A 13,262-nucleotide genomic window follows, 5' to 3' on the forward strand; every position below is an offset into this window, starting at 1 on the left:
CAAGGTAAAAGTAGGTAATACTTTACTCTCTATTTGTGGTAGTGTGGGCGAGCAGTAATGCATCAGCGGGTAGTGTAAAGCATTTATTGTACACACTCAGGCAAGAAATGATGTCATACACTCAAAGACTGAACTCCGACCAATTAGTTTGTATAAAGATATTAGTTATTTTATTTCTAGAACCAAGCCAGGCCTGGTGCAGGTAAGTGAAATAATACTTTGCAGGTATATTGTAGTTGAAATACAATTGAAATGCAGTTGGATGAAATTGCTTTGTTTACAGAGAAGTCAACAGTCAAAATTACTTTACAGTTACTTTTTAGATTACTTTGTACAGTACTTTTCAGATTACTTTTTACGTTACTTTTTCTACTCCGTGCGATAAGCCTAGATCTCACACTGAAACATTTCCTAGAGAAAAGGTAGATAATTCAGTTTTTGTACATTTGCAGTTTCTTAGGGATTCATACAAACCAACTCCACACAACAATTTTCACAAGAAAGCAGTCAATGCAATTCTAAGGGAGGAAATTAAGTTAACGGTTTACAGGTAAGTACTTGGTTTTGGGAGTTGGGTTTCTGGGGTTAGAACGAGGGTTCCCCCAGGGCCGAGGATGCACTCTCAAAGCGCTCTCAGCGGCACTAGGAAAGCAGGGTGCTGAGGCCCAATGTTATCCAATGGGGGACAGGGGGCCTACAGTTGGGGGCTGCTCACGAGCAGGCCACAAGGTTATGGGAGCAAAGCTCCTTGTGTTAGGCTCAGGGCACAGGTGGATCTGATTTAGCATACAAAGTGCACCCACAGCGGCACAGGAGCAGCCAGGTGCAGGGTGCTGTTTTGCCGTTGGGTGCCCAGTTGTTTTCAATAGGAGTTGCTGGTTTTGGCTGCAGGCTCGGTCTAGAAAGTCTTCCGGGAGGAACCAACAGCTGGGCAGGTAAGTTGGAGGTCTCTGGGAAGTAGGTGCAGCTCAGGTGCTCTTCTCCAGGGCGGGTTTATGCAGGGGTGTCTTTTGAGGTCGGATTTCACCTTACCAGCCACTCGAGGTTGGGTGGAGGGCGGGGGGGGGGGGGGCTGGGGGTGGGAGTCTCCATGCGGTGGCTGCAGGTGACGTCGGGGAGTCCTGGAGGGTTCAACTCACGGTGGACTCGGACTCTGGAGCGCTGGTGGACCTCGCTGGGACCAGTGGGCCACTCGGACTCAGGCCGTAGGCATTGGGTGCATTGGTGGTTCCAGGCATCGGGTATATTTGTCCTCAGCAGGCTCTTTCTTGGCTGTTTCATTTGAACAGAGCTGCTGTTTATTTATTTATAAAGTTTTGTATAGCGCGAAAATGACCTTGAAAGGTATCAGAGCGCTTCACATCATGGAAGGGAAGAACATAGTAAGAGGGAAGATTACGAGGGGGTAATAGAAAACAATGTCCCCGGATGAGAACAAACAATGCTTAAGTGGGTATAACATACAACCCTGCGCTTTACAATTGTTAGGCTAAAAGGAGTGTAGTATGGATCTTTGAGAAAGCAGACAATCTATGATCATTTAAGGCAAGAACTTGTTCATTGGGATCATTTTTACTTCATGTTTGAAGGCCGCCGAGTGGGGGGTCACAGGAGATCCGGTCGTTGTTGAAGGCAGTCAGTCCTCCCAGGGGTTCTGGAGGTCGCTGGCTGCAGGACAAGTCGATCTTTTGGCGCATGATCTCTGGAGACAGGCCGGCAGGGCTGAGGCCAAATCAGGTCTTCTCTGCAGTCTTCTCTGCTGGGCGTCTTCTTTCGTCCTTCTTCGTAGGTTGCAGGAATCTGTCTTCTTGGTTCAGGGCTGCCCCCGAAGTACTATATTTAGGGGGTGTTTTAGGGGTCTCGAGATCAGTAGCCAATGGGCTATTGACCTTAGGGTGACTACATCCTTGGAGTACTCACCCCATGTGGGGGAGTGGGCACAATCCCTAATCCTGATTGGAGAGTGCCTGCCATTTGCAAGATGGCGGGCACGGAAAAGTGGGCTTCACCTCACCTCGTCCACCTGAGGGGTGGGGTTGACAGAGGTGGACACACCTTCTGGACTGTGCTAATTTTTCCCGCCTGTCTCACCTACCCCCTCCAAAAAGGAGGGGAGACACGAATGGGGTCTGCTCCTGATAGCAGGAGAGGCTGGGGGCTGCGCTACAAAGGCAGCATGGCCTTTGAAGCTCCCCTGCCACTAATGGCTCTTCCTGGCTTGGGGGAGGAGTGACCACCTCTGCCCAGGACAGGCTTTGTTTCTGGGCTCAGGAAGGGAAGGCTCCCACCCCAGGGGTCCAGAAACATGTCTTGAGGTGGCAGGATGATGTGTACTAGTCAGGGAACCCACCAGAGGCTGGTCGTTTTTCAGGGGGCATCTTTAAGATTCCCTCTGAGTGCACTGTATAATAAATCCAACACTGGCATCAGTGTGGGTTTATTATGCTGAGAAGTTTGATACCAAACTTCCCAGAATTCAGTAAAGCTATTATGGTGCAGTGGAGTTTGTAATGACAAACTCCCAGACTATCTACTGTTTTATGGCTTTATTGCAATTACAATGTCTAAGAATGGACTTAAGACACTGCAGCGGTACAGTGCACATGCAACAGTACCCTCACCAGTGGTACAGTGCACCCAGCTAGAGGGGTGTCTTACCTATACCACAGGCAGTGGGTTGCAGGCATGACACACAGGTATCTGTGCCATGTCGACTCTCCACTTTTCTCTGCACCATTACACACAGCCTGCAATGGCAGTGTGTGTGTTTTGAGGTACAGGACCTCTAAGGGTGGCACAATATATGCTGCAGCCCTTAGAGGCATTCACTGGTCACAGTGCCCTTGGTACCCATGGTACCTTTTACAGGGGACTTACAGGGGTCCAGAGTGTTGCCAATTGGAGTTACAAAGGTACAGTTTTGGGAAAGAACACATGCCCTAGGAACCTGATAGGCAGGGACCCAGGGCACATCAAGTCAAGGTGCATCTGAAATCTGGCAAAAAGGTGGGGGGGTTACTGCAACAGAATCACAGCTTTCTACAGTTCTTAATACAATTTAGCCAAATAAAGCCTACTGGCATGTTTGAACAGGAGGAATGCTTCCAGTGGAGAACAGTGTATGTCAGTACAGGAGTCAAACAAAGTCAGTGTGCATGTAGAGCTCAGTTGTGGACAGTCATATTGGTCTTGTAAGTGAGATGAGAACTTGTGTGCCAATAAAAGTAAATATTTTCATGGGTAGCAATAAGTGAGAATTGTATACTGTGGCAAGGACTTAAAGGATATCAATTTCTCACAGGAAAGTGGACAGAGTTTAAGATCCTAAGAACATGTTGATAAAGATCTACAGACCACGACAGTATTTAAATACCCATTGGGCATTAGTGCTCCTTGCTGGACACCGCTGAGACTACATAGAAATATCAGGTGTTGGATGAATTTAAGGCAGGTGTCACTCTTGACTTATCATACTTAGCCTGAACCATGGGGTAAGTATCCTCCAACAGTCACTTGTAATGCCTGGTTTGATCACTGAGCCATTACTTTAAAAACTTAACATAACATAATAAATGTTACCAAACGTACCTGAAGGAAGTCTAGACAGAGTGTAAGATTGCAGGGCTTGAAATAAAATGGAAGTCTGCAACAGTGAGGCAACAGAAGCTGTGTCGCACTTTCTTGCTGCTATACTAGAGGCTTCAGTGAAGGTGGTAATGGTATCCTCTGCAGAGTTTCTCGACGGGATGCATTTAGAAGACCTTTCAGAACAATTGCTGCAGTTTGACTCTAGACTGGTACTCCAGTATCCTCTCCGATGTATTCTACCGTGAGCCTCTTAAGCATAAAGAGGAACGACTACTTAGCTTTAGGGGACCCCGGGGCCCGTCTGAAGGAGTCTAAATAAGGTCAGAGTGGATGTATTTCACCTGCTCCTCTTTCTGGCTTAGGAGCCTCAGTCAGAAGGATCTGCAAACATCTTTGTAAACAGGCTCAGCTGAGCCAGCAGACCGATGCCTAAGCACATCTAATCAGTCAACTCTAACAAATTACACTTTTAAAGTTCGAAAGCTGCAAACATAAACGATTCCTGAAACTTAACACATGAGATTGTACCACTCGGCTGTATTGTGGAACTCCAGAGGACCCTGCTGCCCTAAAGTGAAAGTGTCAAATTCCTCTCTAATGAGACGGCCACACTTTCCGCATGTTTGCTTTTTAAGGGAGGAACAAAAATGCTTTTCGTTACATGTTGGTTTTAATTCTAATTGTAGATGTTAAACTAAAACAATACAATCTGAAACAACATCTATTTCTGACACCACCGCAGTGATGAGCACAGAAGCAAGGATAACAGCACAAGTTGGAAACAGGTAACTTACCTTACACTTCAAAACACCGGACAGAAGCTCTTCGCCACAAAACTCTAATTCATCATCAATAATCATTTTTCGCTGTAAGAAAAAGAAAAAAAACGTAAGTGTGATTAGTGGCATCTTTAACCTCACTTGAAAATGCACTACATGTAACCTCATTCGTAAAGGAATATGTGACTTACCATGGAAACCTCTATTCATAGTTTGTAGTGCTGTAGATTCACATGTTCTCCACACTTCTGCCATTTAGGGTTGAGCTCAGACATTTGCAGCTCGTTTTTCTTCAAAGAAGTCTTATGAGTCACGAAATAGGACTGCTCCCCGAGTTGGCAATGCACATGGGCACCGGCTCCATTGTTAGAATGTTTTTAACACAGCAAGTTAGCATACAGATGGAGCAGTAAGTTGGACCATATGTGAACTTGTGTAGAAAGGACTGAAAATCAATGGTGAAAAGAAAAAGTGTCTAAAACAACCATTGGCTCGTGGGGAGGCGGGTGGGTGCATGTCATTCTATTGCACAAAAAGCTCTATGAAAGGATGCTTACAGGGTAATTAACATAATCCATTCATAGATTGTGTGGCTGTAGATAGACATGCTCTGCAGACTGCATAGCAGTGCTCCCCTATGTGGTAGTCACTCAGTGCATGGTGCAGATGTTTGAAACAGAGTCCTGAAAACCATGCCAGCCCTAGCTTGTTGTCATGGTTGGACATCCACACCATAGTGTTCCATGAAGGTATGGGGGGTTGACCAGGTAGCTGGTTTGCTAATGTCAACTATAGGAATAATCTAGAGGAAAGCCATAGTAGCTCCCTTTTTATGGGTGGAATGTGGCCTTGGCGGGGCAGGCAAGGTTCTCTTGGCTTGGAGGTAACCGGTCTGGATGCACTTGACAACCAACCTGGCTATACCTGCTTTGGATGTAGGGCGGCTCTTGTGAGATTTAGCAAAAGCAACAAAGAGTTGCTGAGTCCTGAGTAAGGGTTTGTTCGAATCAATGTAGTACCAGATGGTAAGTTTAACATTAAGTGTGTATTTCAGCTACTGAGGCTGGTTAAGGGAAAATATGCATGGGGAATGACAGTCTATTAAGGTGAAAAGGGGATACCACTTTGTGTTAGTCCTACGGACCACCCTTTGCATGTGGACTTGGAAAAAAAGTCTATTCTAGTGTGAGAGCCTGTAGCTCAAGAATGCGCCTTAAGAAAGAAATAGCGACCATAAAGGTGAACATCAGAGACAGGAATGGTAGGGCGCAAGAGTGCATTGGTTCTAAGGGAAGGCTGATCAGTCTAGTGAGGACATCATTAAGGTTCCAGACTGGGGCAGGCAGAATGCTTGGCGGAGTGACTATTGAGTCCTCCCGCAAAAGCCTTGATGATAGGGATTCTGAATAGTGAAGTGTTCTCTACTCAGCATTCGCACTGTGACAGTAGTCCACTGAAGGCATACATAGGCATAGGCAAGACATAATTTCCATACATGAAGGAGATACCAGACAATATTCTGTACTGCAGCCTTAAGAGGGGGAGGGGGGGTCTAAGCGGTGCAGTATTCAACAAACCTCTCCCACTTAGCGGCATAGAATTCGCGAGTAGTGGGTCTGCGTGCCTCCTTAAGGATATCCATACATTCCTGAGGTAGATTAAGGTACCCAAGCGCTAGAATTTCAGGAGCCATATTGCTAGATTGTGCTGCTTGGGGTCCAGGTGCCTGACTGTGCCTTGCTTCTGTGTCAGAAGGTTGGGGAACTTCTTGTGGGGGACAGCTGACGTTTCAACGAGTGTTGAGAACCAGGCCTGTCTAGTCCACGTGGGAACCACCAGGATAAGGATGAGTCTTGTTAGCCGTAGTTTCCTGACCATGTATGGGAGATGTGGGAGAGGAAGAAAAGCACAGATAAAGATCCTTGACCAGTTCATCCATAGAGCATAGCCCATCGACTACGCGTGTGAGGTGAAGTTTTGACATTTTGCATTTTCTAGAGTGGCGAAGGGTTCTACATCGTGGACTTCCTAATGACGGGAGTAGGACTTGAAGGTGGAGTTCCTACTTGTGCTCTTGTTGATGGGTTGTGCTGAGCAGGTCTGCAAATTTGTTGTCCACTCCGGGGAGGTACTCCGCTAGGGTGTATCCGATGGCGAATCGCTTAATGGCAAATGCACTGTGCCAGAGCTGAAAGCTGTAGGGAATGTGTGTCGCTCTGCTTCTGAAAGGAGTACATGGTGGTCATGAGGTCTGTCCTTAGCAGGCCTATGTTACCCTAAATGGAAGAAGGCTTGTATCACTGTTCTGTGAGTTGATGATGTCGCTAAAAAAGAGGCAGTAGCTGCTGGAATGTTTGTACGCTCTGGTGACTCGGTTAGGTTTTGGTGGTAAGTGCATTCAGAATAGACCCTAAGAAGGGCTGAATCTGAAGAGGCTGAAGATGGTATTTAGTGGCATTTATGGTGAATCCCACGCTGTAGAGGAGTGAAAGAACAGCTTGCATGTAGCAGTTTTGATCAGCTGTATGAAAGTGTCCCTTTTTTTTGGCGTTATAATTCTTTATTAGAAATTAAAAATATACAATTTCATTAGAATATAAAATAACATTATAGAAGTCAGTATGGAACTAGCAGAATATACAAATAATGTAATATAAAATTGGAAAAAATGGAAGAAAAACATAGATAAGAAAAGGAAAGAAAGGGATTAACAGAAATAGAATAAATGACAAAAAGCTAGATATGGAAACATAAGAATAGTGCATAATGTATTAGGAAATTTTAAGTCTCAATACTTGCAATCATAAAAGAATTAGACAGGAGGAATAAGGAAACAAGAGCATGGATTTAGAATCGCCATATTAATATATAGATGAATATGTTCTATAGTGTGTCTGAGAATGATATATGCTAATACAAATATGTATGTAAGTAGATGAATAAATTGATAAATATATAAATAAATAGGTGAATAAATACATGAATAGATAAATAAATAAGTAAATAAATAGATAAATAATTATGCAGATTTGATAAGTAGAAAAGAGGGATCAGAAAAATTGCGAAAAGAAAAGAACAGAAGAATATAAGGGAAAATCAAACCATCTCCCTCCTCAGAGATAAAAGGACAGAATAGAAGAAGATGTGGGAAGACAGTGATACAGAATTCAGGAGTCTCAGAGAAAGGGGTTCCATACTTGTTGAAACATTTCTTTCTGGTCTTGTAACCTATATATTATACGTTCATGTGATGCCGTCTGTATCATTGCAACCATCCAATCCTCTTTAGAAGGAGGACTAGGTGATTGTCACAATCTTAAAATACAGATTTTAGCAGTAGAAAGTGCAGTGTGTAAGAGTCGGCTCTGAGGACGTGAGATAATAGGAAAACCTTCAAAATCATGTAGCAGAATAGGAGCAGGGATAAGGGGAAGAGCCAGAGGGATAGTTTTCATAAGTGTGTCTCCTATTTGTAACCAAATTTGTTTTATAAAGGGACATCCACAAATTATATGTAGAAGATCACAATTAGTTCCAGAACATCTCCAACACCTAGAATGCCATGACAATCAGGCTCGTTGCAATTTTGATGGAGTCCAATGCCAATCATGTAAAGTTTTAAAAAGAGAAAATTTCATACATGTTTCACGAGTTCCCTTGTCCAGGGCTTTCAACATGTCTGGCCAAGTATCCTCTTCTATAGTAACATGTAAGCGTTCCTGTTACTTGTCACGAAGAGCATTGAGAAGTGGTTGCAAGTATATATGATTGATGATAGTGCTATATAATCCCGACATTACACCTTTATGCCGACCCCAAGTATAAAGAAAACTCAATATCGGCGATATTTATAGTGTCCAAGGGAAAGGACCAAGACATTTCTTCAAACAATGTTGAAGTTGTAAATACCTCGAAGCCTGATGCAAAGAAAGATCAACTTCCTGGTGAAGAAGATCAAAAGGTTTCAATTCACAGTCAAGTATGATCGATCTAATGTTAGGATTCCTTTTGAACTCCAATCAGTCCAGGAAAGTGCTCGTCCATTAATACGGATACTTTCATTCTTCCAAATTGGGGTTTTAGAGTGTAAACAACGGGCAATCCCCAACAAACGATGTGCTTGCTGCCATGCTTGATATATGGCATGGAACACAGGGTATGTAGGAGAGGACCGAGGCCTACAATTACTGTATAGGAAGTTAAGACCATCCTCACATTCAAGTATCGAATGTTCTGTTGTGACCCATTGAGGAGAGTCAGTTGCACCTGTAAGTAAGTAAGGTAACTGTGAGAGGTGTAAGGCCAGAGAGTAATGCTCCAATGATGGCAAACGTAAACCACCATGAGAGCGACCTGCCATTAATTTAGCAGCAGATAAATAAGGTCGCATATTTCCCCAAATGAAGGATCGAATGCGAGAATCTATGCGGCGAAGTGTGGTTAGGGGTATTATAATCGGGAGCATTTCTAAAACATAAGTAAATCGAGATAAAGTAACCGTTCTCACTACCTGTATTCTCCCCCACATGGAGAAACTCAAAAGCGACCATTTGGCAAAATTGGATTCCATTTGCGCGATTAATCAGAATTCCTAGATATTTTAGTTGAGCTGATTTCCAGCAAAATGGGTATCCATGTAGCAAAGCTTTTGTGGTACAGGGAGAGAGTGGCAAAGCTTCACTTTTGTCCCAACTCACTTTGTAACCAGAAATTACTGAAAACTCCTTGATATTCTCAAGCAAGTTTGGTAAGGAATGAGGAAGATCTTTAAACGTGAGAAGGATATCATCAGGGTATGAATATAATTTGGATATTCCTCCCGGTACAGGCAAGCCCTGAATCTGAGATGAGTGGCGAATAAGAGAAGCAAGAGGTTCCATTGCTAGTAAGAATAAGAGAGGGGATAAGGGGCAACCTTGATGAGTACTCCTCTGGATTGAAAAGAGATCAGCTAAAAAACCTCCGCAATTAACCTGGGCTGTGGGGTGTCATATAGTAAACGAACCATAGCAATAAACTGCTCACCTAAACCAAAGTGTTTCGTAGTGGTAAACAGATAAACTCAGTCAATGCTGTCAAACGCTTTTCTGCATCTAAAGAGAGAGCAACCGCATCTTCTGTTAATTCACTTGCAGACCATAAGGTATGGGCTAATGTTCGAAGATGATTTCTGGATTATCGACCTGGGACAAAACCAACCTGCGAATTATGTATCAGGGAGGGAATTACTTTTTGAAGTCTCGCTGCAAAATGCTTGCTAGAATTTTAACATCTCCATTTATTAATGAAATAGGTCGATAGCTACCGCAAATGAGCGAGTCTTTGCCCGGTTTGGGTATAACTGCAATTAATGCCTTGTTTGAAATAGGTCCAAGAGAAGAGGTCTGAACAGCTTCATGAAAAGTAGAGTGAAGAGTGTCAATTGTATCTTCTCCAGACCTTTTATAATATTCCGCAGGAAATCCATCCTCACCTGGGGATTTATGATAAGGCAGTTTGGAAATGACAGCAGCAATTTCATCTCTAGTGATATCCCCACACGTAAGCGTCTACCCTCACCTGTAAGACATTGGAGATCAAAATTATTAAGGTATGCAGTTACTTGTTCTTCAGTTATTACATTTTCAGGAGTATAAAGTTTCTTATAAAAGGATGCAAAAGTATTAGGATTTCACCCGAATCATTACGTGTAGCTTGGATAGCCATGGAAGCCTCACGTTGTTTAAGTTGTTCAGCAAGTAATCTGCCTTCCTTTTCGCCTTGTTCATGTCTCCCTTTTAATCGTTGAAGGGCATATTCTGCTTTGGAAGTGTATAAATTATTGAGTTCCATCTTAGCTAATTCCAGACTTTTGCGATTAGCTACAGTGGGTTGGGAAGTATATAAACAAGTAAGAGAGAGAATTTGAGCCTCCAGTTCAGTACAACGCAAAGATGCTGTTTTATTGGCTGCAGCAGCATCTCTCATTAATTGCCCACAAATAGTTGCTTTTGCTGCTGCCCAGATTGTTCTAGAAGAAGAAACTGATGTTTTATTATTATTGAGATATTCAGAAAGGTGAGAGCGTAAATGAGATGTGCCCTGAGGCGAATGGTAACTTTGAATATTCATCCGCCATGGTTTTCGACCTGGAAATGTTAAACCTAGTTCCAGGGCAAAAAGAACTGGAGAGTGATCAGAAATCGCAGCTTCCAGAATATGAGACTCGGTAGCACGTGCAATTATTGAATGAGAAATAAGAAAGTAATCTATCCTGGATTGACAGCCATGAGCAGATGAGAGAAAGGTATATTCTTGGTCCGAGAGATGACCGAGACGCCAATGATTTACTAATCCATGTTCCATTGTTATATCTCCCAATAAAGCTGTGTCAGTAGCGTTACATTTATCTAAAATTGCATGACAAGCTAAATTCCAGTCGCCACCAATGATATAACTGGATGTACCAATCTCTACAAGTAGACCATTTAGGCTGAGAAAATAAGAGTCAGTCACACAGTGAATAACTTTTCCTACCCATTTCCGCTGCAATTTGGATGATTCCAGATCATTAAGGTGAGTCTCCAGTAAAAGAGCTATATCATTTCTTTTTTTTTTAAGATAAGCAAGTACTTTTTTACGTTTTATAAAATGCATAAGGCCATTAATATTCCCTGAGATTACGCGTAAAAGGCGGGAAGAAGAGGATGTGTTCACTGCCATTTTTACTTTACAAATGTGAAGAAGTTAGTTTGAAAGAGAGTTAGTATAAGGAGGAAGGGAATTAAGTTATAGGATAAAGGAATATAGAAGTAGATAATTTATAGAAGGAAAAAGAAGACAAGAAGATGTGATAAAATTAAATAGAGTAAAAAGATAAAATAGAATAAAAGAAGAGAATGTATAGGGAAAGAGTAAAAGAAATTAGGAGGATAGATGAAGATAAATTCCGAGCAGGGAGAGAATTGAAGAATTAAAAAAGTAGATCTTGTCTATGAAGTATAAGGGAATGTAAGTATTATGGAAGAGTCACTTAAAAACTATGTATCGAAGTAAACAGTAATAAGAGAAAGAGGAAAAACAAAGAACAAGAAAGAATATAAAAATAGAAGGGAAGGTAGCACAGCAACAACGAAAGGATCTGCTTACTGCGAGTCTAGACTTACGGGCTACTCACGCCGGTGAGAGCCCCGTCCGTCAACAACATCAGTGTAAGGGGTGTATTTATAAAGCAGTGTTAATCCTGTTCTAATAATAACTCAGAACAGAAAGAGAAGAGATGTTGAAAATAGAAAAGATGTAGGAAAGAAGTGGAATGAGAAATTAGAGAGGATAGAGCAATTTAAAATGAAATTATCAGATACATGGAACAACAAGGTGAATTATGAAAAATACAAACAAAATAAGTAAATATCAATATGAAGCATTGTTATCTCATTTAGGCACAAACATGTCAAAATTATATCATCATACATTTAAACAATGTTATAAATAAATAAATAGCAAGATAGTTGTTCATTAAAAGGATAAATATACATTACTATAATTAATAATCTTAATATCTATAATTGTCAGAAGCTGCGTCGGAATTCCCACGGAGGCAGAACGCTGCTAGCTCCCAATGCCCACCTCCCGGAACGCACTGTAGAATACAATGGCTCCAGGCAGGGGGAAAGGGGAATGGGACAAGAAGAGACACTCGAGCTTTTCTGGACTCCTTCTTCTTTTTCTGATATAGTTGTCTTGGAGTACCTAATGCACAGAGGGAGAAATCACTTAACTCTTATTTACTCTAATTACCTGGCTGACTCTGTTCTATCTCCTTGTTACCTTCCCTACCCAGGTTTGCTGGAGTTTGGGCTCCTCTTCTGATTCAGCTGACTACTTCTGGCATGTGTTTCTATCAACCTAATGCACAAAGAGATATTATTCAGTCAGGTGATGCCTATTCCCTCCTCCAGTCTCTTACTACTTCGCCTCCCCTTCTTATCCTCTTACCTTGTGTAGTCTGACTGAATGATTATCAAGGGGGTTCTACTGCTAGCGAGGACTGCGCAGTTCTTGGTAAATGGTAGGTTGATCACAGAGTCTTTATGGTCTATTGTTCTGATTTAGGTGATGCAATCCACTGGCAATCCTTGGCTTTCAAATGGAAATCGCGCAAAAAGGTAAGTAAAAGGGAAAGTGAGGAAGGAGAGAATAGGAAAGAACGCAATGCGGGGTGAGAACTGGGGAATACCCCTGCATGCGTGGTCTCTTAACTTTCAGCAAATGAGTACCAGAATTTCTAGTCTTAAACGGTTGTTCTTACTTGTTTCTTGAAGTCCGGACACCAATTCTTGACCTCCCTAAGCTCGACGATTTCCCATCGGAGCAGGAAGGTTGCGAAGTTCCTCTTTGAATACTACTGCTTCTTATCACCTGGAAATTAATTTATCTCTTCTCTCACAGAAGACTCTTAACTGCTCTCAGACGGACCGTGAAGGAATATTCCCTAAATACTTGAACTTGGGATAACTCGGGATTTTCCTCTTCACAATTCCTCTTCTGTAGCTTACAGAAGAATTCACCACCAGCGGGAGACGCGCACTAGAATTTGCTCGAATTCTACAGAGTGCACCCAAAACACAACTTCTCTCACAAAGGACTAAATTGAAGTGCGCATTAGAACGCACTTCGCTGACGCACGAAATCTCGTATCTCGCGAGATCTCGAGTGTCAAACAGTACTTAGGTAGTTCTGGTGAGTCAAGCGGCCATCTTGAAATGGTGCGCTTAATCTCTAATAGGCATTTGTCCAAACGTTACAGCAGAAGGGTTTAACCGTCACTCGAGATCTTTTCTGATGCAAATTGAGGGTAGCAACGGTATTTGCCTTTTCCCTGACAGTACCCCCTCTCAAAGACCGATTTATCGG

At 42.6% G+C, this 13,262-nt stretch overlaps 1 protein-coding gene across 3 annotated transcripts in view; it reads right to left on the bottom strand.

Moving 5' to 3' along the window:
• Window positions 1–13,262, bottom strand: part of LOC146813789 (cap-specific mRNA (nucleoside-2'-O-)-methyltransferase 1-like) — a 944,292-nt gene that overhangs the window by 769,352 nt on the left and 161,678 nt on the right. For all 3 annotated transcript variants that reach the window (XM_085610252.1, XM_085610251.1, XM_085610253.1), the window contains one exon: window positions 4,383–4,454. In XM_085610252.1, the coding sequence (XP_085466378.1) occupies window positions 4,383–4,454 (72 nt within the window). The remainder of the gene's footprint in view (window positions 1–4,382; window positions 4,455–13,262) is intronic.

This window comes from Triturus cristatus, chromosome 6 (genome assembly GCF_964204655.1).
Source record: "Triturus cristatus chromosome 6, aTriCri1.1, whole genome shotgun sequence".
NCBI classification, from domain to species: Eukaryota; Metazoa; Chordata; class Amphibia; order Caudata; family Salamandridae; genus Triturus; species Triturus cristatus.